Source organism: Thermobia domestica, chromosome 8 (genome assembly GCF_964235325.1).
Source record: "Thermobia domestica chromosome 8, izTheDome1.hap1.1, whole genome shotgun sequence".
NCBI classification, from domain to species: domain Eukaryota; kingdom Metazoa; phylum Arthropoda; class Insecta; order Zygentoma; family Lepismatidae; genus Thermobia; species Thermobia domestica.
In genome coordinates this window covers 79,562,910-79,589,549 of record NC_137461.1, presented here as the reverse complement: position 1 = coordinate 79,589,549, position 26,640 = coordinate 79,562,910, and the positions used below count along the sequence as shown (strand labels likewise).

The following is a 26,640-nucleotide window of genomic DNA, read 5'->3' as shown; positions in this document are numbered from 1 at the left end:
TTACTTACGTGACATATTAAGCAATGTGTGATTACTTGTATTCATTACCGGAGAAAATTATTGATAAATCACGTACATTAACTTCGTAATGGGTATTTGAAAGCTATTAAAAAACGCGCGTATCATGATACTCTTATGTTGTAGTATGATCAACTTATATCAGTGATAGTTGTGTTTGGCTACACTGTGTGTAGTTCTCCAGATATAAGGCATACAAGAAAATTTTTGATTGAAATATATTGGATCTTTTGACTCAAAAATACGAAATATTTAGGCTTCAGTAACGTAAAATTGAAGATGGAATAGGCAGTAAAAGCAAATTACAAGAAAATATAAGTTCTTTATTCTTGTATTACGAAGATAATAATTTTACTTACATATACGAATTTTACTTTCTTTATGAAATCTTAACATCATATTTTTTTGATTAAGATTACATCAAGTGGTCGAAATATAAATGTTCGCATTTTTCGACGAAATAAATGTATTTTCAGTTTTAATTATTAATGTTTTAAACAATGTTATTTTTAAAAAATAAAACACTAAATTTATTGTAATTATAATACCATTAATTTCCGTTCTTTTGTATTTTAAACAAACTATTATGTATATAATATATACGTTACTAATGGTATGTATTTGCACATGGATGGTATATGGTACATATATTTTAATGGTATACTCTCACATAGTAGGCATTATGGAGTGGAAATTGGTAGGAGGTACATCTTGTACGGGGTGTTGGTAGAGTACCTGGTTTGTTTTGTTTTGTTTTGTTTTGTTTGTTTTTAGTCGCTTTTTTGTTTTGGGTTTTTTGTGTTGTGGGTTGCAGCAGAATCACGGAAACGTAGCTTTCATTTGTTACAGTATTCTGTTGGCTCCGATTTGTTGATGCCATCTCAACAGCCAGGCGGGGAAGAGGTGTAACGTTTCTTCCTGTAAGACATCATCAGTGACATCTTTGGACTGGGTGAGGAAGTCCTTAATTAGGTAAAAAATAAACGATCAGAAACTTACTAAGAAAAAATCCTTTAGAGGTTTTTTTTTATTTATAGTTTTTGTCTTAATCTTGTGTGGGATTTATTTTTTTTCTCAATTGCTGTGGCTGTCGCTGTTGAATGAGAATTTGGCTGCACGGGTGATTTTTTTTTCCACGAGTATCTTCTCTTAATCCTCTTGGGTGATATATTTCGGAATACTTTGCTTCTATATATGTTTCTTCTTTTTTTTTTTTTTAACTCACTCATGTTTGTGTGTGGTCTGTAAAGGTGATAGATAGTTTCTTTGCAAGTTCTCCTTTTTCTTAGTTAGTGCATAAATGTTATTATTATAATTTGTATATATTTATAACTTCTTTGCTTTATGTTTAGGAAGAAATATCTTTTGTACAGCCTTAATATCGAACATAAATATAATCATATATTTATATAATTGTATTGTTCGTACGATTCATCTAAAAAAAAAAAAAAAAAAAAAAATTAAAGTGAGTATTTTCTGAACACTTCTTGAAGTTTGCGCATTATATTTCAAATTAGTTTCTTAAGAGGCCCCCATCACGGAGAAATTAAAATGCCACTAATTTTATAGTAATTATGTGGTATCTTCAAATAGATAAAATATTCAAATAGAAAAGTGGAACAAGAGCTCGCTAGACAATATTATTTTACATGAGATACCGTTATCACGACTCACTTATTTGCTTTCGATTTCCAGCCATTTAGAAAAATCGGCATTTATTTTCGCGTTTCTAAATGGCTACAAACGGAAAGATACTAGGTGACACGTGATAACAATACGTCAAGCAAAATAATATTGTCTAGCGCGCTCTTGTTCCACATTTCGAATATGTTTTATCTACTTGAAGGTATCATATAATTATTATAAAATTAGCGGTATTTTAATTTCGCAGCAATTAGGCCTACAAAGTATTTTTTGACAACTATACACAGAATATTGCAGTTTTGACGAAAATATCCAAGAGTATAACAATGTGTAAAATTCATCAGCGTAAACATCTTTTCTAATAACATAACAAATATTGTTGACTGGAATCGTATCTCTAGAAATCAGATTATGAGAAATCACCATAATCTTTTTTATAGTATTTTAACCTTTCAAGCCAAATCATAAGACATCAACATAAATATTTTTACTAGTGCTTCAACCCTAGAAATCAGATTGTAAGTCATCAACATAACGAACATTTTTACTAGTGCTTTAACCCTAACGCAAGCATTAATTTAATCATGTTATTTGTACTATTAATTCATTTGGATAATGTATTTTAATAGAAAAAACGCTGGACGTTTAGTACGTTCCCAAATGTTCTCTTGTTGGTGTATTTGGCAACTGAAATAGTTCTTTTTTTTTTTTTTTTTTTTTTTAATAATGGAGACTACATGTATTAAGCCTGATAAAAATATTAACGCTGTCATATTTACCTGTAAATATGAAGACACATGTTTTTTATTTTTCGAGAGACCTCAGGATTAAATATCTACTATAGAATTTTCACTCCTTAGTCCTTATGTATTAGGCTTCTACAGTTATTTCCTTTGAACAAAGAAAGTTTACTGTGGGCGTCTTTCTTGTTTTCATTTTATAGATCGTGTTTTGGTAGCGCATTATGGACATAACAGTGACCAATTGGTATGTATTTGGAGAAAATGTATTTATAAAGATCTTCTCATGATTTCATTACAATAATTTGTTTTTGTGAATAATTGTTTTGCTCAGGTATTGTCTGATTTTAGATGAAATTTCAGTTCAACAATAATTTAGTTGGAATTTTAATTAATTACATTTTATTTTCCGTGACGTTGCAGAATTTTGAAGAATGAATTTGTAAGAACACTGTTTGTTTTCTGATCCTGCAATCGCTTTGGTAACATATTTACCTATGGAAACAAATTAACGTCGGTTTTTTCTAATAGTCATAATTAATGTAACCTTATAATTGATTTCGTTCGTTTTAATTTGGGGGCATGGTGGCTTAATGGTAGAGGCCTTACCTCTGGTGCGTTGGGGTCCGTGATTCGATCCCCGGCCAAGTAAGTTTGTGGTGGACAATATCGTTTTTGTGGTTTTCAACGGGGTGCTCCCGTTTCCTCCCACTTCCTTATTCCACCAATTTGTCCATCAACATTTACTTGCCTTAATCATCGTCTCCCTTAACTTAACGATCATAATCATGGGACGCTAAATGAAATATTTAAATATTCGTTTTTGATTTATATTAGCTAGAATCCATTCTCAGTGATGGCTTGATTCAGTTACATAAAAAGAGACACACACTGAGAAGTACTGAGTTCCTATCTCGGAAGCAGTAAAAATAATAAAGACAGAAGCCAGTGAATTGTTTACACAATATGCATCTAAAACCCACTTGACATATGGCTCGGATTCTGTACGTTTTGCATACTACCTTAGAGTTAATATTAAATAAAGTAACGTATCAAAATATCTGTATTAATTTAAACAATTTTCACATATAACATACCATTATATAAAAATATATTTTAATATTGAGTTCTTCATTTCAGTAAACATTTCAAAACTCAACTTCATCGTCTTGTGTCTTTTCCAGAAAATGATAAGACTTACTAAAGTAGAAAAAAATTGAGAGAGAGAGAGAGAGACAGAGAGACTGCTTCACAATTAAACAGTCCTCTTGGTTTAAACTCAAAATTCTGGGAAAACGCGCGTATTTAGTTATTCAGGCGTGGTCCACATGGCTATACTCTGTTTACATAGATTCACGGTCAGTGAAGAGTCTGTATGTTGATTTAGTGCACATTAAATACCGGAAGTCGCAGAATCATAAATCAATCAAATGATGGCAGCATATTAACACCGGCCTACGAATTAAACAACACGGTGTAACACTGAAGAAAAGGAGGAAAAGGTAAAAAAAAAGTCCACACACCCTTTAAAAAGTACAGGCAAATATGTGGCCTATACATTATTATTAGTATAGGCCACATAGTAGTAGTAGTAGTAGTACGTGGTCGTGATAACTTCAAGATGTGTTTCAGATCTATGTAAAAGTACGAGCTCGTATATCTCGTAACTGGAGCTTGAACGAAAGAAATTCAAATTCAGTTCAGATGAGCATCAGATTATACTTTTTTTTAAGTATCTTTTCTATGAAATATTTCCGCTAAGTTTTTCTGAGAGAGATAAAATATACTAGAACCTCTTTAATAGAGAATAAGAAGACGTTCATATAGTTCTCTCATTTGTATCGAGAACCACTTCGTTAAAGATACCAAACTCTCTTCAGAACTAGTTCACGCCTGCGAAAATAGTTGCGTCATCCAAAAAAAACTTTAGAGCCCCTGGAATGAGTAGAATTAAAGCTATATTTGAAGATAAAATCAGCTGATTAAATAGATCAGTTGTCTTTTAATTGTAATCCTGTGTTGGTGTACAATAATTCCTGATTCCCCTGTCACTATGGCTTGAAAGACCCGTTTTTGATTGCTGGCGGAAGCTCATTGTGTTTCGGATTCCATGTTAAGTTGTAGGTCTACGTCTTATATAGTGTCGGTGGTAAAAAGAGACGTTAAACTTCAAATCAATCAGTAAATCAAAATAATTTCTGGAATTTGCTGTGAATCACATCAATCAATAGCTGTATAGACCCTACGAAGCGCACGAGACGAGAGTTAAAAGCTGTCTTCTCTCGAAAATGTGTCACGAAGGTGTGTTATCTCGACTCGAAAAACAGATCTGTTTCCATTGGAAGAGTTCTGTCTCGTTTCGAATCTCCTTACGAGAATTCTTTCTCGTCTCGTCTCATGCGTAACCCTATATACAAAATCTAATAAACATAGGTAGAAAAACGTCTCGTTTCAGAGTTATTAACCGCCGAAAATACGAAAAGCCATGTTTTAAAACATCTCAGCTTCACCTATCACAAGCGGTTCATGGAGCTACACAGAAACTAGAATGCATTTTATCAAAATTTCCATGTTTCACAATCCTCCGATGTGAGCGCATAACGAAATGTGTAACGTAATTGGGACTCGAGGATGCACCTGTAAGTAGTAATTGAGTAATCGTTATGTGAGTACCTTTCACGTTTCACAATCTTCAAGTACTCACACAACGATTACTCAATTACTACTTACAGGTGCATCTTCTAGTCCCAATTATGTTATATATTTCGTTATGCTTGCATCGGAGGATTGTGAAACATGGATATTTTGATAAAGTGCATACTAGTTTCTGTGTAATTCCATGAACCGCTTGCGATAGGTCGTATATAGTTTTCAAGCTGGGGGCGTTTAAATATGACTTTACGTATTTTCGAAACAAGATGTTACTCGATGCATTTTTCCCTCCTTATTTGGTATAAGGAATCACCTCTCAGAGTTATTTTTTTCTCCATTTCAGTTCTAAGAGCAAAATGTTGGCAAACAATACTATATATTCTTTTTATTATTATTATTATTGAAATTTCGTTGTCTTATTAACAATTTACTAATTGTACATTTGTTTGTTTTCTTCTAGCGAGCTACCTTGGCGGAGAAGGAGGTGACGGCTTTGAAGGAACAACTAGCAGCAGCCAATCAAAGTCTGCAATTGGTTGAGAAGGGCCAAAAGCCCTCCGACATGGACCAAACCATGGACCTTCTTAGTCGGCCGTCCGTCGAAGTGGAGTTGGCCGCCAAGGAGAAAGAGGTAAGTTAATTCCATTAGGGTTGTGATTTTTGTTCTAAATATGTTGCTGTGGTATGGAATTACGAAAATCTACAGTATTAAATGATGGATGTCTTCGTGCTTTATTGTAACTCTACCAGAAATGTCCATTCTTAGAATTCCCTCAACAATATGCAACCTGTAAGACAGTATGGTAGTGTGAGTTTTCTAACTTGAAAGGCTTATGAGAAACACTATACTTTTTAAACCTCTAGAATGTAATCCCTCAATCCTCTCTCGAGTCGAAAATCGAAAAGACGGCTTCGCACGTGATTAGATCTGCATACATAATTTTGTTAGTTTACGTGATCCCTTCCTATGTGAAAATATGACAGACATACAGACACACGTTCTTCTATATACTATGATGTATAAGTAAGTTTACCACTAGCACACAGTATAGAGTTTTTTTCTTTCCTTGAAGAGTGTGTATACATTATACTGACGAACTCTTAATATATATATTTATATCAATGTGCCCAAATTTGACCCAACTTCACTGAACCATAGGTGCGCAAACTTATGAGGTTATACTTTTCATATCATACGAATATGATATCGAAATGATGTTAGTGTGAGTTTGAGTGGAGTTACGTCCAAGTTGGGCATCTTTGCACTCTCGACTTCACATTCACATCATTTTCTGTAATACGCTTACTTCAACCTCAAACTCATATCATTTTGACATCAGCTTACTTGACCTTACGCTCACAAATCAATCGGACACCACACTCATAACATTATTTTGATAACCATGTTCAGTCAAGCTAACGCTTGCATTATGATTTGTGGAAGTCATGCTTACTTCCTAAAGTTGAACTCGATTGAACCGAATGAGTTTCGAGCTCAAAAGCGCCGACCTTATGAGTTCGGGCACCTATGGCTAGGTGACATTTTGACCTAACCTCGTGCTCACGCAACTAATCTGACATCACGTCATGTCGAACTGACAACCAGAACATCATTTCAATAGCATGCTTATATCATCTATTTAACATTGTGCTCACTGAACCTCATGCTCATTTAACTTCATGTTTACATTATAATTTGGAACTCTCTATCACTGGATGAGGTCGAGGTCGAATGAACCATGAGTTTCAAGTTTGTGAGCGCCGACCTCATGGGCTCGTGCACCTGTGGTCAGGTGTGGTTAGGTCAAATTTAGGCATCTCTGGCTCAAACTGTACATTAAAAAAATCAATCTATCTTTCTTCTTCCGTAGAGTTTTTCAATTGAAACATCGATTCGTCCACAAGTCGATTGTATCTTAGAGTTGAATCAAAGAAGTGGGTGGAAGAGAAGTGGTAGATAATCCTTTTGATGAACTCTTCCACTTCTTCCTATTCCGATGACGTATTCCGAAGAAAACTTGGTTCTTTTCTTTGTCTTCGATTCTTGTTGTTCTAATCTCTCAAATTCTTCTCACCTTTCTCCCTGTCTTCGATTTTCTCTTGTAAGCTGCTTGTTTCTGTAATCTGGATCAGTACGGAACGGAAGGGCAGACGCGATGCGAATAGTTAAAGGACTCTGGTTGACGAAACAAGACTCAAGAAACTTCACCGCAAATATCGGAGAGTAGAGGATTTTTTTTTAATGAAACGGTACAGATAAATCACTCTCATGTTACTTAATCCTATAATAAATACCGACTTTCAGTATTTTTGCTGATACAGTGTTTTTTTAAAGTCATTATTTTTTACTCTTTTCTTTTCCTTGTTGTTGGTATATATGAATTGTAAGAATCACTTTCATTTTTATAACGTTCAGAGCTGATTATATGTAGCATTCTGAAGTATGATAAGTTCAGAATAAATAAGTAAATAAATAAATAAATAAACGTTTCATTCTAAATTATAACAAATTTTGAAATAAATGAACATAGCATTCTGAAGTATAACAAATTCAAAAATAAATAAATAAATAACTAAACGTAGTATTCTGAAGTACAAGAAGTTCAAAAGAAATAAGTAAATAAATAAATGTAGCATTCGGAAGTATAACGGGCTCAGAAATGTATAAATAAACGTTGTTTTTTTGAAATATATAATTTGCAGTTTGATTTTTAGTGTTATTTTTTAAACTAGAAAATAGATTTCTTCCTAGGAGAAAAGTAATTAAATAGTAGTAAGTTATTTTCAGCTGTCGCATACATAAGTACGTAGATACTAATAAAAAATACACTATCGTGCATTAGAAAAAGAAGGATGGATAAATTTGTTGTTTTCCAAAAGAAGAAAAAAGTTCCAGTATAGACCATCTAGCTGGGAAATTTGAGGGTGCAGTGTGGTCGTTTATTTTGTATGTTCGATGGGAAAGTCCGAAATTGTTAGATAGATACGAATTTAAAAGAGAGAGAGGAGAGACCTTTGAATTGTATTTTAACAATTCAAAATAATCCGGCATTCCTCACTTGTTAAATGTAGGCTATATTCTACTTTATATATATATATATATATATATATATATATATATATATATATATATATATGTACAGATACAATCCGTAGTACGAATTGGCAAATACTGGAAAGCGAACTACGGAAAGTGAGCTGGTAGGGTAGAGGGAGAAAAACTCTAAACAATTGTTTTGTGCTGGCTAGTGAGAAAATGACGTTTTTCGACCGATGTTAAAATGCATCTTGGTCGTACAGATGGAGCATAGAGTTTCAGTGTTGCCAAGTATAAGAGAGAAAAGTGTTACTGTTATTTTCAGTGAGAGATTACGAAAAATCCTAGTCATAGGAAACAATATGAATACTGAGAACTTAAGAAGTGCTTTAGCTATCAATTTTGAGATAGTTCAGTTGTTAATGTAAACACATATCGTACATATTTACAATAATCACACCTTACGCTTTATTAAACTTTTTTACTTTATTTTTTAATACAGAAAAATCAAAGAAGCGTTCTGTATTTTATCTGTGAAAGTTTGTAATTAAAATAGTATTGCTTAGTAAAATAATTATTTTCATTTTTAATGTAATATTCGCCTTGTTGAATAGTTTATGACGCTATGAGTACAGATATTCTTTGTCAAGAATACCAGTGAACCATTTTACTGTCATAAATTGTATTTAATAAATAGTGTTCTGTGATTTTTGCATTATTTTTTTCTTTTTTGAAGTAAAGGATAACCAAATATCAACATCGCAATTTTAAAAATACGTATCAATTTTAATACTTCGAAATTACTAAAAAAAAAAAAAAAAAAAAAAAAAAAAAAAAAAGGGTTCTTAGGAATAACTTGAATTTATCAATTATAAACAATCTGATAATTTTTTTGGTTATAATACTGTGTGAATAGTAGGGCATCATAATTATAAAAATCGCGCAAAATAGCAAGCCTAATATTAAAAGCCATGTTAAATTTATGAGAAATTTTGAGCCTGAAGCTTATGCAACCAAACTTTCAAAAATATAATACTGGTTAATCTATATACAAGGATAAAATTACCCGTTGCGATTTCTGATTTCTTAAAAAAAAATATCTCGACATTCCTTAATAAAAATAATCCAATTTTGGCGTAAATAAATAAAATTAATATTTTTATTAAAACGCAAAATACCAATTGTCAATAAATTCAGTTTTAAAAAGTGGAAACACTGTTTAAAAGCCTTCTCCTCCCCTAATCCTGATCTAGTTCTCATGTGGTGATTGTGATGGTGGTGGTGATACGTTACGTACACCTGAAACATCATAATTATGGCCACTTTGTGTGTACTACTCGAATTTTAAAGTTAATCTATTCCGTATTCTGTTCCATTTAGTTTCACTCGTCGTCGTTCCGTTCCGACTGTCAGCTACGATTCGTACCACGAGAGAAGTCTCGCCTCTCAGCTTCCTGCTTTTACCTGAGCCAGACGATGTCTGCAATTATTAGCTACATACATACATACAAAAAATGTGGCAACGTCGTACATTTCGGGATGCATTTTGGCTACGTGACAAATTCTCTTCTCTTTACTATTCCCCTTCGTTTCTACTTTTTTTTTATCTAGGAGAGAAAGTTATGAAAAAAAGTTTTGCTTTTTTTCTAGATCCACACAAAAAAATCGTTTTTGAGGATTAATTTTCGCTTTCATTTGTCATTAGCTGCAAAGGTAAAAATAATTTTGATGCTCAACTATTTGTAGAGACAGTTGGGTCGTTTGGTTTGGCCAATCCTTTCTCTTCTTTGCCTCTCGGAGGTTGCAAATCACCAATGGTAATTTTGGCATTAATTTGCGATTGCAATGTTAAAGGAAGAGAGGCTACGAAAAAAAACATACATACATACTTACAATCATATATGTATGTTATTTCCCTTCTCCATCACTCTTCTTCTAACGTAACAGTTCCTAATTTATTTACGTGGACGGGATTACAGGGTGTGGTGGTGGGGTGGAAGGGGTTTGGAGAGAGAGGGATGGGGGGAAAGTCCCTGTCCGTTTCGTTGGGTGAGTTCGAAAATAAACTCAGGCAGGATATGATCTAATCTTCGCATATGACAAAATGAGAAATATAGCTTACAGCACTTGGACTGCCACATCTTGGCAATACGAGCGAACACAATTATCGTCTTCCATGTTGAAATTAATAGTGTTTTCCTTTTTATCTCTTTCTTTTTTCAAAAAAAAAAAAAAGAGAGATAAAAAGGAATCACAAATAGCAGGGGACAGTTTACTTAGTGTGAGCTTTTTTTCTAAAAAAAAAATAATGCAATTGTTTTGTTGTTTTAAATTCCATATAAATAAATTAGTTTTGTGTAAAAGGGTTTTCTGTGTTCTCTTGCAATGAATCATTGATTTATGGTGATACACACTACTGTCTTTCTCCTTCGACTTTGGATATATTTACATTTTCGATATTATTTATTTGTTCTTTAGCTTTACTAAAACTAAGTCAGAAGTCTATCTTATTCATGCGGCGATTATGTGTTCCGAGCGAAAAAGACAATTATTGAAGCATTTTCTTCAAGTATTCGTTTGCAAATGTGATATTGAAGAAAATGCACAAGAATTCACTGTTCGTACTAGAAATCGTCTTTCTTATTATGAAGCAGCGCATGTCTTTTGTTGCGAATCAATCAGTTTAGATGATATTTCTACTGTATTTGTAAATACTATAATTCCACACAGGTAAAATTGTAGCACATTTTACTAATTAGTGTAGTTTTTTTTTCTTTGATTGGTGTTTAGTTATTTCCCATCAATTTTCCATGGATAGTTCTTCTTTCTCACCTCACCTTAGTCTGATGGGCAACATGGACATTTTAAAACCTTTCTCTCCCTTGGGAGAGCTGTTTTATACTTTGATAATGTCTCTTTTTCGTAACTGCATCTAGATATTCTATCATTGGTCTTCCTTTTCCTGGTTTTCCTTCTGCCTTTCCGTCTATCAACACGGTGATCCAATCGGAGTGCCGAATAAGATGGCTAAGTATGCTGTGTCTTTTTCCTATTATCTTCATGATCTGTCTTCCTGCATTAGCTTCCTTTAGTACGTCTTCATTCCGTTTCCTTTCGGTCTATGATATGCGCAGCATACTGCGCAAACACGACATTTCAAATGCTTCCGGCTTGAATATTTCAGCCATGAATAGTTAAGTAATCTGTTTAATACTGCAGTTTTTAATAATGTGTACTATTTTCTTTAATGTATGAAATGTTTATATATAGAAAATGAAAAGTGGGTTGGTTCATTGTCTGGTTGCTATTTAGCAAAATTCCTTAAGATACTGAATGATGATCTTGAAGGATTTCAACGTATAATGTACTTTCGCATTCTGGCTCGACGTAATAAATAAAGAAATTAATTGCAAATAAAAATTTTATTCATGACACACAAGATTTGAGAACTTAAAAAAAGCTGTTGTAAAATGAATTGGAGAAGTTTGTGTCCAGAAATGTTTTGTCTTGTTTCTGATGGCGTAGAGTTGTGTACATTTTGCACTACGAGTCACGATACTTTTAGAATGGCCACCAGACTTTCCTGAGCCCAACCTCATGGATAGACTTTGCTGAATAGAGAATTTTTGAAATCAGAGCTATATGTTACAATCCTGGTAATGGATCTTTTCGTTCAGTTATTCTTTTGGGTTCTTAAGCACTGCGATTCTAGCGTCCCTAAGATCACACTATTTTTTAATCTAAGCTCGTCGTAGAAAGTTATCCATCAGATGAATATTTCTCAGGAACGAACGTAACATAATAATAATAATAATAATAATAATAATAATAATAATAATAATAATAATAATAATAATAATAATAATAATAATAATACAGTAAAGTGTTACTGCTTCTTGAGTGATAAATTATTGTTTTGTTTAAGTTTCTTGTGACGTATGGCATTTTAAGTACGTAAATACAGATAGATTATTTAGTAAAAGCGCTGAAAACGATAACTATTCTAGATTAGTGAAACAACGAGTTTAGTTCTCAAAATTTTAGAATCAATATCCTGGTTTGTTGTCGTTGTATTTCGAAATAACCTTCAGCAAAGAAGAAACGAAGAAAGATACTAACAAACAACATTTCACACTTGTAAAAAAAAAAAAAATGATAAACAATTGACATCCTATAGTACATCGACTGTCAAGTTTCACTTTTCGTTCTGTTAAACCATTATCAACAATGTCAAGAAGTTACAGGATATGACGCATAGTGTACCCGAAAACCTGTTTTTCATACTATCAGTATATGTTATTCCTTCAAATGTAAAACTTTAAAAAAAACTTCGATGTAAAATGCTTTCAACTAAAAGGTTTCTGTGTTAGTGAAACCATACGATACGAAAGTGACCATTACGTGTTTGCTATTCTAATTACACACAGGTAACGTGTGTATGTTTATATGTTCAGAATCTCTTTTGTTATCTAACCCCATACTTTTGCCGCAGTGTATAAAACACTTAAGATTATGATGGATTGCTTTTACCTGTCAAGATGTTCTTGTTTGATACACTTGGCAAGTTCCATGTGTATCGATTGTGTGTGAAAAACTAAAGACTGCTGACCCTTCTCTCTGCAATTTTGTTTTTTTTTAGTGTATGTTACATTGGAGAAGAATATTGAGAATGTACTTGAATCTGTTTCGTATAATTTGTCTATGTGTAGCAGGGCTTGATGTAGCAGGTTCAGCCATGTGTTTAGTGGATGTTACATCTTCCTTGCCTTAAATGGGAAAGTAGTTGATATACTTTTCTCTCTATGTATATCATCAGGCCCGTATCCAGGGGGGTCTAGAGGGCCTCCCCCTTAAATTTTTGCTGGCTCCCCTAAAATTTTCACGGTAGGCTTGCAAATAATTTATAATATGGTGATGAACTATAATATAGTTGGATCGGGCCTCCCTAACTTCAGCCGGGCCCCCCTACATTTTGGGGCTGGCTACCGGCCTGTATATCGTCCTGGGTTTGATTCCCCGTCACTTCTTTAACTCATTAATCATTTGATTAAATTTGGCCATATGTCTGTAGAACCAGTGTCCTATTATTATTACTTCGTAAATGGGACTTTCTAGACGTTTACTATATAATATATATGTAGATCTTAACGTAAATTTCAGACCGTAAGTTGGAGAGGACGATGACGCAGTGATAGAACGCTTATCTCTGGTACATGGGGTCCTTGGTTCGATTCCCGGCCAAATAAGTTGGTGGTGGACAACATCGTGTTTGTGGGTTTTCTCGGGATACTTCCGTTTCCTTCCACACATTATTCCACCAATTCTTCCGTCATCATTCACTTCCTTAATCATCCGTCTCCCTCAGCCTTAAGAGCATAATCGTGGGACGTTAAACTGAAAGATTTAACCGTCCCCAAGGAAGCTCCCCGTCGTTCGAGGGGGGGGGGGCTACTTTAAGACAAAATTTTCTTACTCCATATACGATATGAACATGAAATTATAAATGAAGTATCAAACAGGTTCACTACATTACATAAACAGAACAGCACACAAAAGGCAAATAAAACAATCGTGGAAGCATTTGAATAAAAAAAAATGTCTACTATTAGGGTCCCTAGAAATAATATTTATTCATGTAGCTTTGAGATTTGTCAATATTGTTACTTAATTAATTTGTCATGTATGGAACTGGCCCACAGGCTTTTGGGGTCCACAAAGAGTAAGAGAAAGATCGAAAGAAAGGGCCCAAGAATTAGAAAAACAAGTTTTTCTAGGGGGGCGCAAATATTAATGCTTGCACCCAGAAGAAAAAAAACTAAGTTACGGCGCTGGAATTTGCCCTGTTTTCTTTGAAAAAAAATTTGATCAATACATAATATAGAATCTGATATAATACTATTTCATCCTAGTCCCCAGTTTACAATTGAAAAATGAAAACGAAATACGCATAATATTAAAGATGAGCCCACATCCTTCGTCTAGTGGTCAACGCTTGTGTCTTTTGGTGCACGGGATCTCGGGTTCAATTCGCAGTGGGAGAACATTGAACACACTACAGTAGCTGAGATCTCACTTTAAATTGTAGGTCTTCTACATATAGACTCGATGCTGACGGAGGAAGTGTAAACACCAGGCAATCAATCGATATAAAAATTTATGAAGGCTGTTCTGTTTAGCTTCACATAAAATGTTTTATTCGAAAAAGAAAAAAAATACATATATACTAAATTTTCTTTATAAAGATGTACTAATAACTAGAGATGGAAGCTTCCAAGTAATGAATAATAATAATAAGAGGGTGCAATTTAATCAATTAACTAATTATATAATGCTTATTTTGACCGAGAATATTTCTTAACGCATATACAAGTTCCACCAAATATTATAAAGTCACTATAATGTGCATGCAGAAATCTAAAGAGGCCTATATTATTCGCTAAATTTCCATGCAAGTTTTATTCTGGAAATGCAGTTAAGACAGCATTTTTTTTTTTTTTAAGCCAGTGAATGCATAGCGGAATATAATACAGAGGTTCCTTTGATCAGTTTCGTGAAGTCCGGATCTCTGATATTGTGTATATCTGAAGCTATTTCCTGTGATAAAATGGTCTGCAGCAGCTCTCTATGTGCGGTATTCTTTACAAGTAGGTTATTACACTACGTGTTGAGTTTGAATTATAATAGCCGTAAATAATGTACTTTACTTGCTTTCTCCTTTTCGGTTGAGTAAGGAATGATTATGTAGGGTGTTAATGAATAGAGTATCGTATAGTACATATTATTCGTAAGTCACTCCAACCTCATTGTATCATTATTTTCCTTTCTTCTTCTTCTTTTCTTTATTTCGTTGGTACATAAAGAATAGTTGTAGAGTTTGTACGTGTGAACAACTTTTAGATTTCAGTAACACCCTAATACAGTAAGACCGAAAATTATCTTTTTTAATAAAGTATTAAAAATAGCGTTATTTAGAACATAAAAATTGAAGAGTTCACGGAAGGTATCTATTATATTATCTCCATTTTAAACCTCATAACTTAGATATTTGTAGTTAGAAACATCCTTACAATGTCATAACCTAAGCAATTGATGTTATCCATTGTAAAATTTGTGAAATGGCATCATTCCTTCAATCCTTTAACTGAAACTATTTTGTCTGTATATGCAGCTTCATACAGAACCAAGGTTATGAAGGAAAGAACCTATAGTTTATGTAAGCTTCAAACCATGTGGCGTGAATCCAGTTCAATTTGTCTGTTCACAGAGCATATATACTTGGATGCGACATAGTATGGTGAGAACGAACATAACAATGTTCAGTTCTAATCACCTGTGTCGCGTACAATGTTCAGTTCTAACCTCATATGTCGCCTATAATGTTCAGTTCTAACACCTATGTCGTCTACAATGTTCAGTTGAAACCACTTATGTCGTCTATAATATTCAGTTCTAACCACTTATGTCGCCTACAATGTTCAAGTTCTAACCACCTATGTTGTTTACAATGTTCAATTCTAACCATCTTCGTCGCCTACAGTGTTCAGTTCATTTATGTCACCTTCGCAAGTTAATGTCACTGAAAATTTCTAAGACGGTTTCTGCTTTTGATAGCGTTTCTATGACATTACATTATATTTGACGCCGTACAAATATTTCATTTTACTCATTAATCCATTTACACCTTTTCTCTAGATATATTGTTTAGGATGTTTCCTTGCTTGAATAAACATTTTAATCGAACTGAAAATTCAAAAGAAATGTCACGCCTGCTATACACTGAAAATATGGAGTACTGCGCTTCTTGATGTTTTAAAATCTATACTTCACACGTAATGTTAAATTTGTCATATTATTTCCATGCTTAACCTTATATATAAGGGAGGTAGGGGAGGAAATTTCTTAGAAGTATTGATGTGTTATATCTTGTCTATACGGATATGTTGTCATAATCTTTTTATTATTATTTATAGGGTGACAATTTAGGAAATCCGACCCACATCCCCAGCTTGGATGTTGTAACTCTTCTAGGAATTTAGGAGTACCGTGTTTCTAATAAACGCTATTAAAAGAAGCTTATAGTTATATATATAAATTTGATATGTATTAGGTCTTTGCTAATATTATTTAATAAATTTTAGGGATGTGGGACGAAACAGGAAAACATTGAGTAAATCCACGGACATGATCTTGTTTACCTAGTAAAATCAGAACCAGGAACCCATTGCACCAGAGGTGATCTCTCCGCTTTGTATACATATGAGTAATATAAAAGTCTCAAAACACGGTATTAGTTAAAAATCAAATGAAATAATTATAATTGTGAAGAATTCTGTGTAGCATCATGTCAGAGTTTATGCCAGGTCAGTAGCCGGAGCAAAACTCAGACGTACTTGGGAAACGAGAGGAAATGATCAAATCATATCTTTTCTTTCATTATTTCGCATAAGTTTTCTCAGAGAGAGAAAAAAGAGACCTATATCCCTCTGTAATGGTCTATTTTGGTTCATTAAACATTAATATCTTGTAAAGAGCACAATTGTTTCGAAACTACTGTCATTAAACATTTCAAACAAACAAAGCATAATGTGTTTTCAGCTGCTCAAGTGATACAACTTACCAAATCTTTTGATTTTTTTTTTTTTTTTTTGTAAAGTTTATTTATTAAAGCTAGGCCGCTTTTTCTTTCAAAGAAATTAAAAAGAAAACACGCAATTTCCGCTTTGGTTTATCGAAATGAGTTGATTTCGAACCTTGGTAGCGGTTTCTTTTACATACAAAAGCGCATCTTGATTGAGCGCTCCGATAGGTATCAGTGAAGCATAGTAGTGGCAGCCATCTTGCCTCCAATCTCGCGCTCCTCTTCTTTTTCTTTTTAATTCAATAACGTTCTTTCTTTTAAATGTTTCGAGACCTTCCGATCGCCATCTTGACTCCTGATGACATCTGGTTCTCATTGCTTGTTTGTTCCGTGCCTATCTGCCGACGAAAATTGATCCTACTTTTCTTTCTTTCTTTCTTACTTTCTTCAAATCTTTCTATATGTCTCCATCTATTCGTATTTGTAATTTTCCTTGTGAACTTTTACGTCTTTATCGAATCCGAAACAACAATGGCTTGTATAATATAGTTATGTTGCTCGTAAGTAATTTGGAGGATCTACCTTTATTCCCCGGTACAGGAACTTAACTTTTCTTGTACACATTTGATTTATCTGTTGGGTTGGTACTCTGCTAAAGTCTCGTAAATATATCGGCCCTACTCTTATAACTATGTGAAAAGTTGAGGCTGGATTGTCTCAAAAACGTACCGAGAAAAAGTTATGTCTCGTCTCGGATAATGTAGCTCTTTCTGTTGAAAGAGTTCTGTCTCGTGTCGTATTTCGTCACGACAATTATGTCTCATCCCATCTCGTCTCGTAGACATTACACTACTTCTCAACCAAGAACAACAAAGAAGGTAATTCGAAATACGATTAAATGGTGAATATACACTGAACACTTGTTACTAATCTAGAAGATACATAGAATATTTTCGAATCAAATAAGATAACAGTGTAATACACATTGTATATTTTTTTTTAGTAAAATCTAGAAAGAAACACTGTAAATGTACAACGAATCATTGAAACAACGAATGTCAATGAATCACTGTAAATATGCAATGAAGTATAACGAAGCATACAGTTGATGCTAATAAAGATAACTCGATAGAAACGAATAAACTCTTATTTAATATCAACCATATTCCATGTAATGAGCATCATTATAATTTTCTTATGGAGAATTCAATTTGTCAGTAATTTGCTTTAACTTTACTGAAAATGTTTACAGTTACTATTGTAAAAAGTGTCTAATCAATTTGTCAGTAAAAAGTGTCCAAAAGAGTCCGTCTCATCTTGTTTCGAATTTAGAAAGATACTTCTCGTCTCGTCTCGAATTTAGCAAAGTACTTCACATCTCATTTTCGAGACGAGACCACAAAATTTCTGTCTTGTAGGCAATACTACTTGTACGAATTCCTTGAGTTAGGATCGGTAATGTATGCGTAAGAAAAGTTAAACAAAATGTATTCCGAATGGTTAAAAAAAAAAAAAAAAAAATACGGCCACTGGACAAGTGTAACGATGAGCGAGATGAACATGTGAAAGTGTCGCTTCAGTTGATTGACAAACAAAACAATAAACAACAATACAGGGGGGTTCTGAGCGGAGGGGGGAAATAAATAAAACGCGACAAAACACGCCAACAGAAAGTGAGTGAGTGACACCGGTGACACGCATCCGCTCTGCCACCTCTAACTACGCAGAAGAAAGGGGGGGGGGGATTAGCATCGTATTTTTTATTGTCTTAATTTAACTCTCTGCATATACGAAGTCAATACACAAGACATACAAAACACATTTATTTGTATTTTATGTAATTTTGGTGGAAGAGCACTCCGGCGAGGGAGGGTTATCGCTTTATGGTGGTTCGAATTCTACCTTCAACTGTAGGTCCATTTCTTTAGATAGCGTAAGTGCTGAAAAAGAACGCTAAACTTCAACATACTTAAAATATATATATATATATATATATATATATATATATATATATATATATATATATATATATATATATATATATATATGTATATATATATATATATTGTGCTGTAAGCACTACTTACAATGTCTACATGCGCCTTTGAATGACCGTGGGCGTCCACAGATGGACGCAGAGTGGAAATCGATTGCTCCTTTGTATCCTGCATGTTACATATAAGACTGTCTATTTAACACTTGTCTGAGATCGAAATTCATTCCTTTCTCTCCCTCTCTCAGAGGGTTGTAAAATAATTTTGGTCTTCCTATAGGTTTTGATAGCTGCAGTTTTTGTTCCCCTCCCCCTCATTTCGTTCAATATTTTACTAGTAACAACTCTCTAACTTCATTAGGATATTGACAGAAGATTGAGAACTTCTTGCGTCCCTATGAGTCTTGACTGATTGATTGTCAGGCGCCCCTTTTGATGAAGAATGCTTTTCTTTTCTCATATTAAAGAGGTGAAGAAATAGTTTATTAAAGTTTAGAATCCCGAATTTTTTATATGTGATGACATACAAAGATTAGAATTAGAAATTAGATTTCTGAGCTGTCCGCAGTTATTGTCAAATTAGCGCGTCACTGATGAGGGATGACGTATCTTGGCGATTGGGGAGAAAGAAAGGAAAGGAAAGTGGTCTGGGACCATTATGTGAAGTACCATACCGGCATTGGCCTGGTCTGAATGACTGGTTATAAAAAGGATTTTAAGCACATACGTAATACAAGTTCATAGTCAGGTTTATTGTTGTCACGGGCTGCGCTGCCTCTCATATGTGACACCAAGAGATGTCGTTAACATGCAGACAATTTTCAGGCGAGCTGAAAGAACTAGTCGTTAGGGATGCGCACGAGACAAGATTTGAGACTGTCTCGACTCGAAATTGTGCTGTAAAAGTGATGTCTCGACTCGAAAAATATATATTTTTCTATTGGAAGAGCTGTGTCTCTACTCGAATTTTGTCAGGAAAATTCTGTCTGGACCGACTCGAACGCATCCCTAGTAGTCGTTTTACTGTAAATTGTATTCTTAGAATAATTACGCTTCATTATAATTTAACGAAGATGTTTTGACAATATATTTGTCAGCAATCCATTGTAATCATACTGGATATTAGGACATGGGGAGAATTGACGTCCTTTCTATACTTTATCATCTTTGATTATTTTATGCAATTCTAAGATACATATAAGTTTTGTTCTTCAATCCTACTGTTTTGTAGTTGATTGCAGAACAAAACCTTGTGTTTGTTGCACTTAAGTTTTCAGTTAATTACTGAAACATCGATTTCCTTCCCCCCCCTTTTTTTTGCAGTAAAATAAAAAGAAAAATAGATTGATGTGATTCAAGTGGAGACAATGCTTATTGCTTTGTATTTTGTTAATATTTCGCGTATTAATAAATAATGTAGCAGCATTTAAAAGGGAAAAACCTTGAAGGTATATAGTACAAGCTACAAACAAACGAAAAAAGTAAATCTTAAAAAAAATAAAGGAAAAAACAGCAAAATATAAATTACAAGTCTCTACTCCTCCTTACATAAAAAGAAACACAAATGATAATGATTTTATGGTACATAAATTATTGTAAGACCTCACACAATGCATTGCTACAGGCTAACGTTCCTGCACTAATATGGATGCTCCATCTTTTTCTTCCTTTTAGATACGTGTATATATGGATTTCCTAATAATTGAAGTTCTTAACGAACTAAATACACTGGAAAAAGAAAGAAAAGAAAATCAAGTGAAGTTATTTTGTTAAATGAACGTTCCAATCTAAATTAATAATAGTTTATTTTTCTCGTTTATCTGTTTTTAGTTTGAGAATTAAAAAAAAGAAAGAAAGAAAATCATTATGATGAATGAAATTTTAACTGCTTAAGATTACGACTATTAATAGCCATTAATACGTATTTCACTTTAGAGAAAAAGTTAATTTAAATCTTTTGAGTTCTTTTGAATTGAAAAGAACTCAATGTGCTATGTTTTATACTTTTTTTTAAAAAAAAAAATAGTATATACGAAATTTACCATAGTGTACTTAATAAGCAATCGTATGAAGACCCACGAATAAAGAAAAAAAGGCTTTAGCAGGCAAGTATGTTGTTAATCTGCGTAAGACGTGGAAAGTATACACAAAAAAAGTTTCATAATTCACACCAAACTACATTACTTACCTATGAAATGAAATGAAATCTTTGAGTTTTACGTCCCATTGTTATGCCATGTAGCCTCCTTTAAACGGTGATGGTGAGAAATGTATGAAATGGTAGAATGAAGAAAGTAAGGGAGGAAACGGGAGAACCCCGAAAAAATCTACGCACAAAGATGTTTGTTTAACCTATAATAATTGGAAATGAAATTAAATGAAATTTATATTTTCATGTCCCACAATTATGCTCTGTAGGCTAAAGGGAACGGATTATTACGTAATGAAAGTGAATAGTTACGAAATAATTGGTGGAATGGTAATGCGGGAGGAAACGGGAGAAAACCCAAGAAAACCTCACGAACACGATGTTGTCCAGATTTAACGAGGGTCCCGTTGCACCAGAAGTGAGCACTCTTCAACTGACCTGCTGTGCTCACTCCAGTGTTCCTTCCAGACTTTTTTTTTTGGAGGGGGGGTGAAAAATAACGCTTCCGGGAGGAGACCAAAATAATACAATAATAAATAGAATAGTACAGCAGTGCCCCTCCGAATACTAAGTGTGCCCCCGGAACATTTTTCTGAAAGAAACACTAGTTCATTACCCGTTGTGGCAATTGAAAATAATATATTAAGGGATATAAATAGAAAAAGAAATCGATCAATCAACGCATAGACAGAACATTGCAATATATAGTTTCTTTTGCCGGACAGTACTGCCTGCACGGTAATTCAAAGCAAATGAAGGTTTTTATTTATTTTCTCTAATCAAATAATCTGTTGTCCTGTTTGTAAATATGTCGTGTTTTTCTGGCAGGGGGGGGGTGTTTATTCTTTACTGAGTATTGCGAGACACGCCCATAAAGGAGGGCGAAAGATATTTGAAAGGTTCTTCTTCATCCTTCTCTTGTTTTGATCTTTCAAACATTTTATTTCACCGTTATGGATGTACAACATATTTAAGGAATTTTCTGTTTTCGCGTTTTTTCATATTTTTTCTTTTCTTTTTTGTTTTAAAAAAAAAGGTTTTCTGTCTTGTGTAAAATATTGAATGAAACGTTAAACTTGTAATGTATTGTTACTCTTTTTTTCCTTTTTCTATATTTTTTTTCTTTCTTAAAAAGGAAGTCATCTTCACTTTCTCTTAGGTTGACATGCGACTTCACTTGTTGTTAAATACTTATTGCTATTGTTTTCTGACAATCCTTACAGGGAAATTTAAGCTTCCGGGAAATTCTCTCTTTTGCTTCAAATTTGGAATTTTTTGTGTTATATCAATAGATAACACAAAAAGAGAGAATTAATGTGATGTGTTGATGTAGCGAGAAAATAATGATCAAAAATGTTTCGTTTTTTCGCCTTGACTAAAATAGTAACATTTAGATCCACAGAACTTATATAATATCCACAGAACAGAAATGTGGAACTTATATATATAAGTATATAAACTGCATATGAGGGATTTTTTTTTTTTTTTTTTTTATCATTCAGATTCACCTTCGTGTGCAGTCTTGAAATAAAATGAAATATTTCGATTTTACGTCCCATGATTATGTCGTGTAGGCTAAAAGAGACGAGGATGATGAGAAATGAATGAAAATGGTCTAATGAACAAAGTGGGAGGAAACGGGAGAACCTCGAGAAAACCGACGCACACGGTGTTTGTCCACCACAAAATTCACTTGACGCGAGCTGGAATCGAACTAGGAACTCCATGCATCAAAGATAAAAGCTCTACCACTGAGCCACCGCGGCTGTACGAGCGGTCTTGAGTTCGACCACTTGTGTAGGTACTTAAGTCTCGGATAACACGGGTACTGCGCTCGGATCTCACTTTACTTAGTAGGATATCATCTTAAACAGCATAAGTTGTGAAATTGTGGTGGTCTTCTTAGGGTCAGCAATCTCTCTTATGGGTTGACAATTTTTCATTCGCCCGTAACCTGAGCCAGATGTTCCGTGTAGTTTTTCTTTCCTATATCTTCTATTATTTTGTTCGTATATTTCGATCGCGGTCTTTCTTTAGTACAGGGGTTCTCAGCTTTTTTGCACTGCCGTACCATCAGAGCATATTAATCATTAGTACTACAATAAGTCGTACACACCATCAACTCGCGTACCACAGGTTGAGAAACCCTGCTCTAGTATTTTTTTTTCTTGTTAAACTTTATAACCTTTCACAGTTTATCATGACAACAACTGGAAAGACCCTCTGAATTTGTACAGTACTTTAAAGTAGCAATAACATTCTGTTGAATTGAGAAACGTAAACGTATGAATAAAAGAAATTAACGAAAAAGCCTCCCAACTTTGTAAACTTCAAGTTCTGTAGAAGTGAAGTTGTGCAAAAGAAGAAAATAAACATATATATGTCATAATAATAACCTCTCTAAGGGAACTTGGTGGCCCAGTGCTATAGAGCTCTTATGTCTGATACGAGGGGTTCCTATTTCGATTCCAGGCCATGGGATTTTGTGATCTACAAAATGGAGTCCCTGTGTTTTCTCGGAGTTCTTCCGTTTCCTCTCACATTTTGATTTAACCAGTTTTTTCATATAATCACTCACTTCAATGACTGATTCGTCTCCTCAGCCTACAGCAGTAGCATCATTTCCGATTTTGGTTTCAATTAGAATATTATAGTATTGATTAAAATGTATATATTTCTCAAACTCAGCGGGGGAGGCTTTGCTCCCATGAAGCCCCGAATGAGACCTCTGGCCTACAGGGTATAAACATGAATCATGAAACTAAAGCGAAAAATAATATTCAGCTTCGATTGAAGAGCCAAATTCCATATAGAGAGCAGGAAGATGTTCTCACTTCGCAATCCTAGGTTCGAATCCCAGTCATTCTGAAAGGTTTTCCGAAGCCTTTCTCGGTTATCAAAAATAAAATCATTCTGAGGTTTCGTTATAAATTATTCAGAAGCGGATCTAGAAAGTAAAAAGCTTAAATTACTTGTGTCTTTCAAAAAACTGGGGGCCTAGGCCCCCGGCCAAGGGCGCCGATTTCTCTGTAAACTTGGGGGGGGGACATTCACATGCAGAAGGTATATATATGAGGATTTGAAGACTAATTGCATTCAAATTATGCCAAATATTGTATATTCATAAATACAGTAGAGGGCCCACATGAGCTTTGGGGGGCCCAGCCCCCCGGCTTCCCCAGGATCGGCGCCCTTGCCCCCGGCCATGGCCTAGATTCGCCACTAAAATTATTATCAGTAAACCTTGGCTGTATTGAGAACTACGTTAATAATTAAACTGATTAAAAATACTGACTTCCGTAATCAAACGAAATAACTATATTCACTTTCCTTCATTCACCTAATATATGTCACTAATTCACTAATCATATATAGTTAGTAACGCTGATATCCATTTTGAATATGTCTAAAGACGTATCAATGAAAGTACATTATACGATAAATTTCCAGGACTGCATCCAGAACAGTTTCGCACAGTAGGAGTTGGCAACAATGGAGAGTACAGAAGAAACGTAACGCAGTTAACATGAGAGACCGTTACAATCCCTTGTTTTATTAACGATTCTGGCGAATGATGCGTTACTTGCTTTTCACCCTCGACTTATTCGCAAAACAATATCCTGCAGCGTTACCTGGACTTGAAAAACAATAGACGTGCGAATTGAAGAATAACCAAAATGCAAGAAGGTTGTCTTCTTTTTTGCTCTTTCTTCGATTCGCTTTTGTTTTAAGAGACGGAAAGTGATAATAATAATAATAATAATAATAATAAAAGACAGCTGCGAGATCCAATAGCACATGTCAAGTTGAAAGAGAAGCATCCCGTCCCGAAGCCTTTTTCTTCCTTTCTTGCTAGAATTTATGATGTACGTACAGTAAATATATCGAGAGCTCTTGGTTGTCACGGGTTCAAGTCGGTACAAGTACACCTGTCTCTTGTCATGACAGCTAAAGATAATCATAAATCTGCCTGTCACTTTTTTTTTAATGGTAATTCCACAATTTGATTCTGCTTTATGAAATCTTTCTTATTTTTACACCCTTTGTTCAAATCGCTTAATATAGAACGTTCCTGAAAGGATGGTCAGTATTGTAGACAGTGTAAATGATATTTTTGAATATTTTCTTTGGGATATTTTCAAGACACGAGGAGTGAAAGTAATAGGGCGATAATGCAGATAACTAACCCACGTTCAGCACGATCGGAGGTACGCCTTTAGAGGGTGGGTGGGTGGGGTGGAGATTTCGGTACTCTAATGTGATGTGAATTTCCTGTTTCGAGTCGCCCCGTGAAAGCATCACTGATTGTTGACAGAAAATGCTTGTTCCAAAATGAGAACAAATTAAGGGTGCCACTATGCATTACTCACTAGTTGTCCAACGTTGAGTTAATGTCCTACTGAAATTTGCGGAAGTTGATCACTTTTGTTTACGTAAAAATGTGCAATTTACACAAATAATCAACTTAGGATCTTTTTATTACTCCACAAATATACGCCCAAACTAAGTTTGTGGCTGCTGTTGAAAATTATGTAAGTTGGGCACTTTTTATAGTGTTCTGATTATGTCTATCATATTCATGTGTTGGGCACTTGTACACGATAAACATCATCTGAGTACCCAAAAGTAATCAGCTTACACAATTTTCAATAGTGGCCACAAACTTAATTTAGACGTATATCTGTGGAGTAACGTAGATGCAAAAATGTGCTCTATATTACCCTAAGTTGATTGTTTTTTTTTTTTTTAATGGACATCTTTCGTGCAAAAAAAAATTGGCCAACTTCCGCAAGTTTTAGTTGGGCATCTGTTCAATTTTGGACAACTTCTGCATAATGTACAGTAGCCTTAATTTGCTGTCAGTTTGGACCAATAATTTTTTGTGGAAATCTTGTGGAACAAGATACTCGGTTATTAAGATAGCGACCAACTTGGATAAGTGGCCGTATTCTATGTATATCAACGTATGTACATTTATTGTACGTTTTTTTCTCACCATATGACTCTGAAAGAAATGAATGATTGAGGTCTGTGTTTCGAGTTGGCCTCAATGGGAAAACGGAAGGAAACCAGGAGTGCGTACAAAACAAAACATTTCAATAGTTTAGGAGATATACAAACAGTGTGTCTTTTCTAAATTCACGCAACTTTCACTCTGCTTCGTACCGTCCTCCAAGTTGTGCTTGTTCACTTGACGACAGCAGTTTTAGAGCATAAGTGAAGGTAACTTAATTTCTGTTAGGTCTCTTCAAGAGCCAGAAAAATCGGTGGAAAATAAAGGTTGCCTACATATATTTATACTTCAAATTTTTACATCTGTTTTCCTAGTACTCTTTCAGTGACATCTATTGGTAAAATGTCACTATGAAAATTGGATGACGGTGAGAGATAGCGCGGAACGGTACGGAGCGAAATAGTTTTGAATTTATAAGAGACTATAAGATAAATTATGGCGTCATAGTGGATACATTTTGATACACTATTTAAACGTTCATTGTCCTCTGATTCAGTAGACCAGAATGGTGAAGAAAAACACGGCTGCGTAATCATAATTTTTATTATCGTTTTGCACCTGTTATGAATAATTGTTTTGAATGTATTGAACGTAAAGTAACCGTGGGTGGTTGACACTCGACATCCCTGAGAACCAAAAGATAAGGGTGAGAAATCAACCAGATGTCAAAAAGGACAAGAAAGAAAAATAAAATAAAATAAATAACAGTAATCGCAAGCTCAGCACCTAACAAAAAAAAAAAAAAAAAGAAACGACAAAAGAAAATTATTTTCGAGTCCAAACCATCATCATCATCAAAGTCCCGGATGTAACAT

At 34.2% G+C, this 26,640-nt stretch overlaps 1 protein-coding gene across 9 annotated transcripts in view; it reads left to right on the top strand.

Annotated features, from left to right (window-relative positions):
- The window catches only part of ct (homeobox protein, cut), a 219,367-nt gene that overhangs the window by 77,975 nt on the left and 114,752 nt on the right, over nucleotides 1-26,640 (top strand). For 7 of the 9 annotated variants that reach the window (XM_081768631.1, XM_081768634.1, XM_081768633.1 and 4 more), the window contains exon 2: nucleotides 5,515-5,685. In XM_081768631.1, coding sequence (XP_081624757.1) covers nucleotides 5,515-5,685 — 171 coding nt within the window. Of the gene's footprint in view, nucleotides 1-867; nucleotides 991-5,514; nucleotides 5,686-26,640 lie in introns of all 9 variants that reach the window. The other 2 variants (XM_081768635.1, XM_081768636.1) reach the window with 2 other exon arrangements.